Source organism: Dromaius novaehollandiae, chromosome 8 (assembly GCF_036370855.1).
Source record: "Dromaius novaehollandiae isolate bDroNov1 chromosome 8, bDroNov1.hap1, whole genome shotgun sequence".
Classification (NCBI taxonomy): domain Eukaryota; kingdom Metazoa; phylum Chordata; class Aves; order Casuariiformes; family Dromaiidae; genus Dromaius; species Dromaius novaehollandiae.
The window spans coordinates 31,868,179-31,882,475 of record NC_088105.1 but is presented as its reverse complement, the minus strand read 5'-3'; the positions used below and the strand labels follow the sequence as shown (position 1 = coordinate 31,882,475).

Below are 14,297 nucleotides of genomic sequence, written 5' to 3'. Positions count from 1 at the left end.
AAACATCCTGATTTTTCCAGTGCTGAACAATCTGTTACTCAGCATCAAGGCAGGAGCTGAGCACGACTCACCCCCACGCAGCAGCAGTCCTGGGCCATCAGACAGAGTGGATGGTAAGGGGGGATCCAATCTCACACCCCAGGAGCGCCTCACCTCTCCCCAGGGCACTGCTCCTGCCCCATGGGTGCTCAGAGCCACAAGGACAGCTCACCACCCCAGCTCTAGCGCCGCTGTGACCGCCTGCACTCAAGAGCAGGTGTCTGTCTGCAGCCACCTGGTTGCTTTGTGCAAGGCTGCGCTAGAGAAGAGGTTCCTCCAACCTCTGGCAGCAACAGGTGGCAGTGAGGGATGGCTGCCAGTTTTCCCCACAGGGCACTGTATACTGACAGGGCTACACAGCACAGCTTCCCAAGGGAGAGCACCAGGTTTCAAATCCTGGAACAGATAGCACCCTTAAAAAAAATCATGAAAAGGCTGTTTAAAAAAAAAAAAATAAGTCTTCAACCAGTGCAAAGACACAATTTTTCCCAGTTGTTGAAGTACACCATAAAAGTCACACTTCTCCTAAAAAAGGGTCACTCCACATCTTCTGCTAGGCAGCAGGTGTTTTTGGAAGGAGTTTAATTCAGTCACAACTTACTGTATGAACAATATCCATCTTGTGGGGCTTGGAAATACCTTTCTGGCACTAACAGAAAACACTCTTACTTATGGGATTACATTTCAGCCGCTGCTCATAATGGCTGTACAAAAATGACGTTCCGAAAAGTGAAGAAAAGCCTCTCCCAGCCACTCCCACAGATGTACCCCAACCCACCCTGATTTCATCTTAACCTGGCATTGTGCAAGTCAGAACCACAAGGGTTATGAAATAGAAGGAAGATATTTCCACAGGAACTGTTAATGTTTAATATGGAAATTTACAGAACATTAACATGAGTTTTGTGTAGCTGCACATCTTCCATGAAAACAGACACAGTGACATGCTGACACTCAATCACTGCCAGGCTGCCAGAAAGCTGTTTTGTTTATATTTCACATTCACAATAGATGGGCAGCAAGCAGTACTGAGAATCCAAGAATAACCTGCAAGGATTTTCTGTTGGATCGTGGAAGCAGATGGACAATGACTCTGGTATTCACTTCAGTTGATTAAAGAGTTTGTGAGCAACCTGAAAAAGAAGAGACAAAGCACTTACTAACTGTTAAGTTCTCTCAGTTCAAAAGATCTGGAAATCAGCAGTTTTTCACCCATCACTTTGTTTTCTACACCACTAATGTGCATGGCCCTACACCTCTCTGCTCTTCTCAATGTTCTAATGTTCTACAAGTACTAGAAAGTAATTTCAAAGAAAAAAAAGAAAACTGAGATTTATTACAAGGCATCACCTCAGCCTACAGAACATCAGATGGAATTGTCACAAGTAAGAAACAGTTATCTTCAAATCACAGTTCTTCAGAGTTCCTTTTGACTGTGACTCAACCGAGCCTCTCACTCAAATTGTTTTCACTCTCAGAAATACGGTTAAACACTCTTCTGCTCACAGCATCCGCAGGGATGTTACACCCACCCGTACTGCACTTACACAGTGGTCCCTGGCGTGCAGGAAGTCGAACAGCTCCTCTGTACACTGCTCTTCTGTTTGGGACCTAGAGGACACTCGTGCATCACACAACTCCAGACGTTCTCGCGCCTTCACACATTTCTCAGTCTGCTCACAGTGCTCCCTAACTGTGGTTAAAGGATCCTGCAGACATAGAACTGAGATGAAAACAGAGAGACCCTACAACGCAGCAATTTTCTCCCTGCAGAGTTCATTGTTTTTTTCATTTATGACCTGATGGGAGCTATACACCCATACCAGAATCTGCATGCAAACTACTTCCACCCTAAACTTTGTATCACCAGCATAAACCAGCAAAAAGCAGCCCAAACTACAGGGCAGGTGCAGGGAGTCGCACCCCGATGAGGGTGTGGGAAGGGCCCAGCTGCACCACGCCCACCCCTCTCGGTCCGCACCACCGCCCAGCCCCAGGCCTCTGCCGGGCCCCCCTCCCCGCAGCACTGCCGCCTCCGGCGTCTTACCACCAGCTCCTCTTCCTCCTCCTCCTCCTCCTGGGGAGAAACCAGAACACAGCCGTTATCGACCCGCATGGCCTTGCCCCACCCGTCCCGGGGCGCCTCGGCTCAGCGCGGCCGCTCTGACAACCCCCCTCCCCGCGAGCCTCGCGACCGGGCTACGGCGGCCGACGGCGGCCACAACGCACGGCCCGTACGCGGCTACGGGGCCAGGCAAGGGTCAGCGCACGCTGGATCAGCACCTCCAGGCTGAACGGGGGCCGGCAAGGGTCACACCGAAACCAACGTTCTATCCCCACAGAGCCGCTGCAATACGGCATCCGGCAGGGCTCAGTCCGCGCTACCGCGAAGACGGAGCGGGAATGCACCCGCCCACGCGGCGCTACCGCTCTACAGCCCCATCGCCCCAGGGAGAGCGGGGGGGAGGGAGTAAGGGAGAACACTAGTCCCGGCACCGCTCACCTCCGGTTCTCCAGCGTGAACAACGTTATCGCGCAACCCCATCTCCCCGCGTCTCCGCTGCGGCCAAGCAGAAGGACTCACAAGGGTCACACGCCGGAAACGCCGCTTCCCGCCCCGGAAACGGAAACGTGTTCCGTGCCGCAGCGACAGGCCCGGTGACCTTCTCAGGAGAGCCGCACTTCGGATCGAGTGCTTCCCTCCCCAATATGGCAGCCGACTATAGCTGAGCGTGTGACCTCCTTGACATAGCTGCCGCAGGACACTACGTCTTGTTTTTGTTCTCCTTCGGTGAAAGCAACACTGGGGCCCGGTCGCCGCGACCTCTTCTCTGCTCCTAACCCATCCTGTAGGCTGTGGGGCAGAGGCGTCCCTGGCCGTGACCTCCCCAATATGGCCGACGGCGCCGTCCGTCCCTCCCCCTCGCCAATATGGCTCGCGCGGCGGCGCGCTCTCTGCCCCGCCCAAGATGGCGGCAGCGGCGGCCCAGCGGCGGCGCTGAGGGGGGCTCGCCGCGGTCATGGAGGGCGGCGCGGCGGGGCCGCCGAGCCTCTTCGCGCTTAGCGGCGCGGCGGTGAGCTGCAGCATGCGGGCCCTGGAGAGGGACGTCTGGGGTAAGGCGCGGGGGCCGGGGGCGCGAGGCGCGGGAGCCTGCCCGCACGCTGCCGCTGCCCTCTTCTTCTCCCGCAGCGCTGCCCGGACACGTCCTGCGCGGCCTCCTGCCGCTCCTCAACGTCTTCTACCTGGAGCGGGCCGAGGGCGCCGCGCGCCGCGCAGGTGGGCCGCGGGGGGCCGGGGGCGGGCCCGGGGGAGCCCCTGAAATGGAGACGTGGGCCCCAAAGCGGAGGGATGAACCCCAACCTGGAGTGACACCCCCCCCAAACGGGAGGGAAGAATCCCAACCTGGAGAGATGCTTCCCCCAGATTGGAGAGGTGAACCCGGAACTGGAGGGCCAACTGCCCGCCCAAACTGTGGAGGGCTGCTCCCAACTGGAGGAACAAATTGCTCCAAACTGGAAAAATCAACCCCGAACTGGCAGGACAGAAGCACCCCTCTCCCTAGCTGAATGGGAGGGACACCCCCCCCCGCCCTTTCTTCCTCTAATTGGAGGGACGAAGCCTTGCAAACTGGAAAAATAAACCCTAAACTGGGGAGATGAACCCCTCTGAACAGCGAAATGAACCCAAAGAGCGTAGTTATAACCCTTGTCTGGGATGCTGGTAACTCAGCTTTGCCACCTTATCACAAACACATGGAAATCCAGCAGCAAAGGCAGCTACTCGGGTCCAAAATCCCAAACCTGGTCATGGACGTAGGTGAGATTTTACGGAAAGGTAGGGTATGTTGTAACTCTCTTGGCTCGCTAATTTTCTTCTTCTGAGGATCAACAAAAACAGCTATTTTCTAAGTCCTGTCTCTTAAAAGGCAATGTTTTTTACCTTGTCACATCCTACATAAGAAATGTAAAACTTCTTCCTTCTGCTCTAGGGGTCTGAATTTGCTTCCCCCTAGAAAGCTGTTCCCTCATCTGCCCAAGCGCACGTATGAAACCCGAGGAGGGAGAGTCTGCGGGAGGACTTCAGGCTGGGAGGAAGGGGTAAAGGTGCCTAGTTTCTTTCTTTCAGGCCTCTCAACGCAACCAATTTGGCGCAAGCTCTGGGATGATGTGATGAAGACCAGGCCGCCCAACTCAGAGGTGAGGAAAAGCTGCTCATGGGGAGTGGAGGAAGGGCACAAAGCAAATGCCCTGAGTTTGGAAGAATATCCTTTACACAGAAGAACTGAAGAAGCTCCATTGATTTGGCATAACAAAAGAATGCTTAGGAGACAATTTAACCATAGCCTATAAATAGACAGTCAGGAAGAAAATATTTGATAATGTGTTCTTTAATAATTTAGCTTCACCTTCAAACCGCTGAATATATTGAATTAAGCTAGAAGAGGAATGAAAAGATAGCAGTGAGAGTAATTCAGCCTTTGAACAAACACACTGAGGAAGCATGTTGTAGACTAGGAAAGTAGTTTCAGTTGTGCTAGTGGTTTTGTTTGAGGCCATATTTACTGTAAGTTTAGCAGATAGCAATAATTTGATTTAGAATGGGAAAGATCTTAGCTGACTTTTTCTTAATACGGCTCTGTTGAATGGGTTTTGTCCTGGTTGACCCTAAGGTGATGTAATTGCAGAATATAACCTGTTGGAGGAAGAAGTTCCTTGAAACATTCTTCGCAAACATTCTTCACGGTGTCTTGGATGTTTCTTCTGATTGGCGTCTGAACGACCATCATTTTTCACCGTTGCTCCACAGCTCACAGCATGTTACCCAGCTCACTCTCTGCAACATGCTGCAGGGGGTGATTGAGCTCACTGCTGAACACAACCAAAGGGTGCTTGAAAACCTGGCAGGCTCCCTGCGGATACTGAAGTTTCGGCACCTGCTCTCCTCCGACCAGTCTATCAGACGTTCCCTGGTTTTACTTCTTCACCGGCTGATTCACCATGGCTCTGTCAGCCAAGTGTCCATGTATTCCTGGCCTGTTCCTGACACAGTTCTTCTCATTCTCATTTTGAGCATGAGTGCTGGGTATTGGTGCTCAGGAAAGGTGCTTACGTATCACAGCAGCCCTTGTGGCTTTTGCAGAGAGGGCAATGCCCAAAGCCAGGAGTCAACACAAGAGCGATCAGAGATGGACCGTTGCGATGAGAAGGAGCGGAGTGATGGCGAGAACCAGCAGGCTTCCCTCAGAGCACTTGAGGATGCTGACACTCAAGCAGAGGCGAGTGGACGTGGGGCTGACACTCCCCAGACCTCAGCCCTCTCTGGAGTGAGAAATCATCCTTCCCAGAACCTAGTATGTGAGGAGGGAAGCAGCGAGGCGTCCTGTGGCCCTGCCAGTGTTAAAGACTTCCCCAGAGGGTCGTCTTCTCATTGCCTCTCAGAAAGGCTGTCCTGTCACCCCACTCTTCGAAAGCCACGTAGACGTCTGAAATCTGCAGTAGGGAGGAGGCGCCGCTGCCCCAGACGAAGCAGGGGGATGTGTGATGACCAGGAAGACCTTTATGATTTTGTTTTTACTGTTGCTAGAGAGAATACTTCAGAATTACTGTTTGAAAACAGTGTTACAGAAGGAGAAAATGCCGATAACTGTACTAGTTCCTTCACAGGATCCCCATGCTCCGGCAGTGCTGGTTGTAAGAAAAGAGGAGGATCTGCTGGGAACTTTTCTCTGAAAACTGCTCACCGCTTCCGAAGCGTGTCCACACTGGAATTGTTCTCCATTCCTTTGACTGGGGACGCGTGTCGGACTCTGAGTAACCTGCTGAGCTCCTGGGTGTCATTAGAAAACCTGGTTCTGTCTTACAACGGTTAGTGGTATGAACAGGGTACTTCCTTCCGGCCTTGTTTTAATAGTATGACTTATTGCTCAGGTTTACCCTCCTTTTATTTATTTATTTTTACTGGAATGAGCATTTTAAGAGTAACTAGTCCTGAAAATGGCATTGGCAGAGACATATAAAGAGTGTGAGGAGTTGTTCAAGGGGAGAAGGACAGCCAGGAATGACAGAGAAGGGCCGTTATGTGTTGGAGGAAATGGTGCTGAGATGAAAATATGGAATTGCACCACCCATCAGGGTTGAGGAAAAGAATGGAACAGGATGTAAACCCAATAGGATCTCAAGGGCATTCGATGTGGCTAGGAGGCAAAACAGAATGCAGGGCAAACTTCATTTTGTTATTGAGTCCACCTTCCTTGGGAATTGTGACAGGCCCACGCTAAGCCTGCCAGTTTTTCCAGGCAGGTGGATTCTTATGTGCTGTGTTTTCATGTGGGAGCAGAACCCTTGCACTGCGGGGCAGGTAACGTGATGGGACACTGATAATAAACTCATGTGGTGAATGAAGTGTAGCAAGTTCTGCGGGTATTGAACTGGGAAGAACAGAGTTGTGATGATTTGGTATGTCCACTGGTCAGGACAGGAATCTGTGACTTACTGGTTTTGCATCTGCAAGTGTTGATCTGTATGAAAGATCAGAGCCCAACACTAACTGCATAAATTCTATTCCTTAGAAAACTGTTTGGTCCATTCATTCTTGTGATACAGATTTTCCCCTTTATGATCTAGTGAAAGGCCACTGGATTAGTTTTTACCAACAAGAGGCAATGTTCGGCCTTGCATCCAGTCCTCCTACCTGCCTGTGAGAGACAGTACAGCAAGAAATATGGGATGTCCCACAGGCATATGGGAGGTATGCGACGTGAGGAAGTCCAGGCAAAACACTCATGCTCTTTACCCTGACCACAGGCTGAGATTTGAATATCCCTGGGTTAGTGTACTGGACAGTTGCAAATGATTTTGATGGTGGCCCTCCTACCGCTTCCCAGGAGAATCAGAAATCTGTCTGCTGGTCTGTCTTCCAGCAAATGTTTGTACTAAGAGGGGAAGTGCCAGCAGGAGAGAATGGGGCCCTTCTGCCCTGGAACAGCCTATGCCTTGTGCTCGAACCCTTTTTTGAGAAAGGGAAGAACCAAATAGCCAAATAGCTCTCACTCATGCTCTCTCAAGCTCTAGCTTAAGAACTTGTGGATAAAGCGCATGTACCAGAAACCTTCTCCTCTGGCACTTTGTGGATTTAGCCCTTGAGTTGCTTGGCTGGGCACTGAACTGAAAGCTCCACTGTTGGTGTAACTCCAGCCATGTGTGTTTCAGCTTTGGGTCTCTGTGTGTGACATCAGTTTTGCTTTCTGTAAAAATGTTGGTTCCAGGCCTGGGAGATAACATCTTCTGCATCCTGTCTGGGCTCCGGGCCCTCTCCCGCCACTCGGACTGCTGCCTCCACGTGGTGCGTGTGAGCGACGTGTTCTCCCACATGCCCTGCATGGATCTTGTTCACTGCATCCTGAGTGCCTTTCCCCGGCTCCATACGCTCTCAGTCAGCTTCGATCTCAAAAATCAGCTGGAGGGGAACAGGCCAGAAGGGAATCCAAGCTGCAGTGAGGCAGAAATCTCAGGTAGGAAACAGATTTTGAGCGATGAACAGGATGTAGCTGTTAGAGCTGTAAAAGCTTGGCACAAAAGATATGAATTTCACAGTGCCCCAAGTGACATGTAATTAAGTGATTACAGCCTCACCTTCCTGGTTTACATAGTGTTGTAGTTTGTCATTTCCAGTCTTTCACATGGACTTTGGAGCCCAAGTCTTGGACACAGTCTTTTTGCTTTGTACAAGGCCAGTCAGAACCTGCTAGCAATGCCTGTCCATGCAGCCTGTAGGGAGCATACCTCACCAGACCTTGAAATTGTTCAGGAGCTTCTGCTCTGTCTATCCTATTGTCTGTGAGGCTCTAATCCTTAGACAGCTTTGGCCTACCTTTGGGTGGAAGGAAAGTATTTTTTCATTGTCGCAATACCAGAGGTGATGGCAAAACACTTTCCAGGCCTCTGGGTTACAGTCTGGGAACTGTAGCAGGGTGTTTTCAGCTCAGAGGTGTCTCATCACTCTTGTTAGTTCCTGTCGCAAATGAGTGATGCACTTCACTCAGAGAAGCAGCAGTATGTTTTACTGAGATAAGATGGTGATTTAACAAGGTTCGATGGCAAGGTACACTCGGTTATTTACTGCATGGAGGGTAAAACAATAACTACATACAAGGTTCAAATGAAATTTTCAAGGAGACCCTCCTTTTGAGTCATGAGATTCAGAATGGACCCCCTTGCTTTCCAAACTCCTTCTCAGAGGAGTCTAGGTGCGGCTGGATCCAATCTTAGTCCCAGACATGATCAGTGGTTTATGTCTAAAGGATTATGTGCACAATCAATCGGAGATGCAACTTAGCAAAGGTTCAGCACACTATTAGTCACTCACCGAGGATCTGTTGTGGGTGAGGGATCTCTCGACCTCGAGGAGTAGCCTTTAGAGGAGTCCCTAATCAAGGGGAGATTCTGCTGTGCAGCCCACTGCCGTGCAGGAGAGCTCAACGGGCTCTGGGCTGCCTCCTGTTTATGGGGTAAGATGATTGACTCGTAGTCATATTTGCATACCAGCTGTATTTGGGTTGGCACATGCTCAATTAGCCCCTGGCTATGTGCCGTTATCTGTCTCCCCAGATTCCGATTTGAACGGGGAGCAGCCATCACGACTGTGACTGATGCTTATTGCCCAAGCAGGGTTACGGAGAGGTCGGGGTGGGGGGGAGAGCACACTGTCACAGCCCCAGAACAGAACAGAAAAGCAGAAACCAAAGCCTGAGTGAGTATTCAGTGTGGTCAGTGAAGACTTTGCTCTGGGGGGACACTAACTGGTTTGTGGATGGACAGTGAACTTTTCTAAAGTGGTGTTTGCTGCCAGAACATGGTAGAAATTGGTGGCCCTGTGGTCTTGCGTTACACCTGAAATGGGCCTTCAGTGATTTAAGTTATCATAAGTCTGCATTGCCATACAGCTCTCTGGGGCAGGAGGCTTGGTACAGGCACTTTCTACCAGTTTAAATGACAGCCATGTCAGCTGGGCTTCTTTCTTGCTCCAGCAAGCTTTACTGAGGACAGGTACTCCAGACTGAGCTCTTTCACTGTTTGTTTTTCTTCCCTTAGAGAGCTGCCTAGAGCAGCTGGAAATCCGATTCCCCAGGGAACCTCTGCACACTGCATTCCTGCTGCCAGTGCTGAAGGCATCAAGGTCTCTTCAGCAGCTCTCCCTTGACAGTGCTGCACTGCCCTGTCCTCAGGAGCTTCAGCACCTCTTGCAGGCACTCAAAGGTAGTGAGCTAAACTGTGTGTAGCATCGCTGGAACAGAGTAGCCCCCTTGCTGTGATCGCCCATCCTTGGGGCCTCACTGCTTGTTTTTTAGTTGGCTTGGGCTCTGCTACAGCCTGATGCAGACACCCCTTGTTACTGCTTGCTGTTAAGCCAGCCAGGCTCAGCTTGACTGTGGAAGCAATTCCACTGCATTCATAAGGTGTTGCACCCCAGCTGCTAGGGCACATCTGCTGGGAGTGCTTAGATGCTCAGGCACCTGAACCTCCTGGATGTAAGCTCTGGGCTCTTGACATGTCCCTCAGCCTTTTCAGCATAGAGCCAGCTCAGGTGGGTCCCTTTCTTCCATGTGGACATCCTTGAAGTCACTTGAGAAAAGGAAATGGGTATTAGCCATCCCATTTTGTGCTGAGCATGTGAATGATCCTGCACAGCAGGTTGGTCCCTCTTTATTCACAGTCCAATTTCTGGGTGTTAACTGGCAATCGCCAGATTCTTTTTAGCCCAAGGCCATGCGGTGCTTTACCCAGGAACTTGTCTTGCTTTTAGAGTGCAATCCAAACTTGAAGAAACTGAGCTTTCACGATGTGAACCTGGCTGACCACCAGAAAGAAGTTCTGCTTTTGCTTCAGGACCCCATCCTGCAAGGTATGGCAAATTCCTAAGCACTGATGCCTGAAAAGGCGCTCTAGGCTGCCCTGCAGGTGGTTGCTTTTGGCTGGGTGATATTTTGTTAGGTGATCTTAGGATGCACAAGGTTTAGCCAAATGCCATTGCCCTGGGGCAGATCTGTAGCTGTTGGCAGAGAGGGAATGTGTCTGTTTCTCTGAGCCAGCAGGGCAGAGAGAGGAGCAGATGCAGAGTTGGCAGTGCTGCAGAGAGGAGTCCATAGTCTTGGCTATAAAACAAAAAGTTTCTAACCTGCAGAGCCTGTCTGCTTTTAACTGGGTCAGCTGGCCTAAAGCACCTTCCTGGGTGTGATCACTGCTGTCTTCAGGTAACAAAACAGAGGTGCTGTCCTATGCTACCCACTGTGAGCATGTTGTAACCTGGTGCCCACTCCTGAGGAAGCTTTGTTTTTGCATATGTGTTAGGGGCTGGAGCCATCTGCAGGATGTAATTATGGAATAATGAAGTATGCAGGGAGTACTAAAATGCACTGTCAATCTACTTCTTCTGTAGAAATCACATTCTCCTTTTGCCGGCTGTTTGAAAGTTGCACTACTGAGTTTTTGTCAGAAATAATAAATACAGTGAAGAGAAACTCATCTCTGAAGAGCCTCAAACTGCCTGGGAATCGCCTTGGTGCGTATTGTGAATTTAAATATTTAGGATAGTTTGCAGCTTGTGTCTAACACCTGCATTTCCCCCACCTAGGGAATCACAGGCTGGTTGCCCTGGCGGACATTTTCTCTGAAGATTCCTCATCTTCTCTTTGCCAGCTGGATGTCAGGTATTCTGCCCTAAACACACTGAATTTCATGTTTCAGGAGGCCAGAGCTGAAGTGGGCTCAGACAGCTTGAGCATGATTCTGTTCCTTCCTAAAGGGAGTATGTGCCCAAGAAAAGTTTAGGGAACACTGTAATAGGCACCTAAAATGTAGGGGACCTCCAAAAGTCACCAAGGGCAGGCCTTGCCCTCTGAGGCATCACACTCTTTTTCATAAATGAATCAAGCTCCATTTTAAAAGCAGCTTTGTTTTTTCTGCGCTCTTGGGAGGCTGCTGCAGACCCTCCCTGCTCTGAGGGGATGATGTCCTTATGTACATTTATTCTTAGACATCAGCTTGAATAGCTCTGTTCCCACTGTCCCAGTCTGTTGAGAGTGCTCTGGTTGCCTCGTAAGACATTAAGAACTCCTCTGTGTTCCTTTCATCATCTTTGGTCCTTAACCTAAACTGCTCCTTTTGTGAATGCAAATGGCCATGAACATAGACAACAATCTCTGTGAAGTCATGGGCCCTGGTATTTCTGTAATACTAATGACTGAGTTTTGCTTAATTTTTTTTCCCCCCCTCTTTAAAGACCCATTTTTTTACATCCTGATAGCTTGGCTTGCTGACATACATGGCCTTGACACTTAATATGACCACGGCCACTTTAGCAGTCTTGAATCATGAAGCTTTCTCTCCAACTGGCTGTTTTTGTGCTTCTCGTAAAATTAAGTCCAGCACTCAACTTCATATTTATTTACACATTGTGCAGGGGAAATGATCTTTTAATCTGCTGGAATACTGGGACCTGACACCTGTTCTCCAGATGCTCCCACAAGGAGGAGATAAATGACCTCTTACTGCTGAGGTTTGCACTGGGACCCGTGGGCTGGGCTAGGCCTTTTGGTCCAGGCACCTGCCAGCTGCTGTGAGACTGGAGAGCACAGCTTAGCTAAGAGTCTGGGTCTAAGATTTTAAGGCCCTCAGCTAGGTCTACTCAGGTCACTGGTAATAAGGCCAGGTGACTGAGTTTAACTTGTCAGTGGTTTCTAGTATAGTTAAACACTTTTAATAACTTCCAGCCCTTACTGTAACTGTGCTTCATTTTTGTTCTGCATCAAAACTAATGGCTCATTCTCACTCTGTATTGCTGAAGGAGGCTTAAACCTCCTACTGTACTTTGCACTGAAACATTCCAGAGTACCTGCATGAGCATTTACTGGAGGGAGCAGAAATTGAAACTGATCAAACTATACCCTACACTCTTACTGACTTTTTTTCCTGTCATCCTTTTCCTGGAAAGCTCAAATTGCATCAAACCTGATGGGCTCCTCGAGTTTACAAAGAAGCTGGAAGGCCACATCCAGCAGCGAGGGGGACACATTAAATTCACCCACCTCCGACTCTTTCAAAATTGGCTGGACCAGGATGTCGAAACAGCTCAAGAAGCACTTCGGCGTCTCAAAGCTGTGTGCAGTGTGGTCAATGACACATGGGATTCCTCCCAGGCCTTTGCTGACTACATCAGTGTCATGTGATGGACACAGGAACAAGAGAAAACTGATCAGCTTGTACTAAAACAGTTCAGTCCATGGCCACTAAGACTTATTTCATAGTGCTGGTGGGATTTTCTTTTTCCCTAGTCCAAGCAGGGTACATAGTGTTTCTTGTCACTTCTCTGTTGCTTTGAAGAAGAGGTGCTGCAGTGGAGTGATATACAAGATCTAGTAGATCAACAGCTGTAGTTCAGGGTTGTCTAACTCCACCCTCTTCCCAAATGGGCTACTCAAACTGGGACAGACACTTCAGATAAACTCCTGTGACATCCTGCAGGTCTCTGAACAAGCAGTTAAATTCTTAACTACACTCAGTGAAATTATTGTTTTTTTCAGCCAATTTATCATAAATAGGAACTCCTCCCTCCCCATAAAGGGAATAGGAAACAAACAAGCTAAATGAAGACCCCAGACTGGACCTCTTTTAATTGGAAAAACTTTACTCTGTGGGGGGAAAAAAAAAAAAAAGTAGCCTGCTGTTTATTTGCAGTCAGTGTCTGAGATGAGAATTCTTGCCCCTATTCAACATCTGCACTCATTTTACAAAAGTTTTGAATAGTTTGTTCTTTTGTAACATTTTTATAATAAAAGTAGAATTAAGACCCATAGTGTACCAAAGTGTGAATTTTATTACTGCATTGTAAGGAGATTAATTAAAATACTGCTCAATCAGGGGATCCTGCCCATAATAAAGCAAGTGGTTTTGGAAATGGTGTGATCTTAATAGGGCCTGATTTCCTACTGTCTGAACATTCTTTCAGGCCAGATGTTTAAAGTACAAGTTGAAATGATTTTTTTTGCATGAATCCTCTTGTTCCTGAGCAATTAACAATGCTTGCATTTCATAACAGCAATGGCTCCTGCCAGTTTCTGCTCAGCAGCTGTAAGCCATAGCTGTCAGGGAAAAAAAATGCGACTATGCACATCAGCTGCTCTAAAGCTGCAGGCTTAACTTAAGCTTGAAGGCAAAACTTGGCTGAGTAGAAGGCAGATATCAACAGCAGGAGAATCCATGCTGATCAAGCACACACAGTCCAGTTATTCTCAGTTCCTAAAGGGCTGTTTTCCACACACATAGTACAGTAGCAGAGAAAAAGCCATGGGACTCCTTGCTGCTGCAGGCAGACCCTGCCCAACCCCAGGGGCCTTCCCACCTCTCAGAAGCCACACTGTTCTGCTCTTGCAGAGTCACACAGCAATCCAGCATGTACTGCTGTTCACTGTCCCTTTTCTTGAAAGGGATTAAAGCAGGGTAGACTGCCATAGGAGCCTGCCCTTGCCCCCACAGCAGACAGTGACCTGTTAGAGAATCCCTCGCTGCTCCTCATGGGAGTGATGATGGAAGGTGAAGGTGACAGCAGCATCCCAAGCAGCCTTTAGCACAGAGTCCTGCAGTCCCCGCTTATCAGCACAGTGGTTCCACTGCGAGAGGTCAGAGGTACAGTCAGACCCTTCAGGAGGGGGCCGCACCTGGTGGCCATTTACACAGCGACGACATTTGATCCTGGAACAGAGAGAACCGGTCAGGAAATGGTGCAAGGTCCTTCCTCCACTTCTTTGGCTTATGGATTGTTTAAAAATGCAGCAAAGTAACATCTGGCTTTGCTCCCCTTCATCTGCAATACTGGCAACTGTTTTTTCAGGCAGGCTGAATCACTACCACAGGTGTCATTTAAACTCACAAACACCCTCTGGTATGCATGACAGATGTGTAAAGAATCATAGATGTTTTGGAAACCCTGGGGTTTTGTTTCCTATGGTGCTCCTCTTCCCTGTTTAGCCATGTGGGAGTGGGCTGCTAGAAGTCAAACCAAATCCAAAAGGAGAAGAGAGGAGCCAGCGGGGCCCAGAGGCAGTTTGGGATGAGTTTCTCTTGAAAGGTGAGGGGTGTTGCTCAGAGCAGAGCCCAAGACTGAACACCTCACCGCTAATGCATTCTCAGCCCTGCCTCAGGCTTCCTGAGCTCAAGGGAGCACACAGTGCTCTGACCTGCTCTGTCCTGGCTCCCACCACAAC

The 14,297-nt window shown here is 49.3% G+C and overlaps 3 protein-coding genes across 9 annotated transcripts in view; 1 reads left to right on the top strand and 2 right to left on the bottom strand.

Annotated features, from left to right (window-relative positions):
• Positions 1–885: 885 nt before the first annotated feature.
• LOC112985814 (cytochrome b-c1 complex subunit 6, mitochondrial) lies at positions 886–3,097 on the bottom strand. 2 transcript variants are annotated; one of them, XM_026104723.2, is made up of 4 exons: positions 2,543–3,097; positions 2,087–2,116; positions 1,587–1,748; positions 886–1,172 (listed from the first exon to the last, which is right to left on the bottom strand). In XM_026104723.2, the coding sequence occupies exons 1-4, from the start codon at positions 3,059–3,061 to the stop codon at positions 1,140–1,142; spliced, it is 744 nt and encodes a 247-aa protein (XP_025960508.2). In that variant the 5' UTR covers positions 3,062–3,097; the 3' UTR covers positions 886–1,139. The 2 variants fall into 2 exon arrangements, with proteins under 2 accessions (XP_025960508.2, XP_064372234.1); XM_064516164.1 differs by lacking the exon at positions 2,543–3,097 and adding an exon at positions 2,323–2,415.
• Positions 2,958–14,297, top strand: part of LRRC41 (leucine rich repeat containing 41) — a 13,333-nt gene continuing 1,993 nt past the window's right edge. Inside the window, exons 1-10 of one of the 6 annotated variants that reach the window (XM_026104001.2) lie at positions 2,958–3,153; positions 3,230–3,316; positions 4,166–4,236; positions 4,725–5,904; positions 7,305–7,550; positions 9,130–9,294; positions 9,842–9,940; positions 10,475–10,597; positions 10,670–10,745; positions 11,498–12,061. In XM_026104001.2, the coding sequence (XP_025959786.1) occupies positions 3,060–3,153; positions 3,230–3,316; positions 4,166–4,236; positions 4,725–5,904; positions 7,305–7,550; positions 9,130–9,294; positions 9,842–9,940; positions 10,475–10,597; positions 10,670–10,745; positions 11,498–11,537 (2,181 nt within the window). In that variant the 5' untranslated portion in view covers positions 2,958–3,059 and the 3' untranslated portion in view covers positions 11,538–12,061. The other 5 variants (XM_026103978.2, XM_064516159.1, XM_064516158.1 and 2 more) reach the window with 5 other exon arrangements.
• Positions 12,888–14,297, bottom strand: part of RAD54L (RAD54 like) — a 21,014-nt gene continuing 19,604 nt past the window's right edge. Inside the window, exon 18 of the mRNA XM_064516160.1 lies at positions 12,888–13,785. Within this exon, the coding sequence (XP_064372230.1) occupies positions 13,584–13,785 (202 nt within the window). The 3' untranslated portion in view covers positions 12,888–13,583. The remainder of the gene's footprint in view (positions 13,786–14,297) is intronic.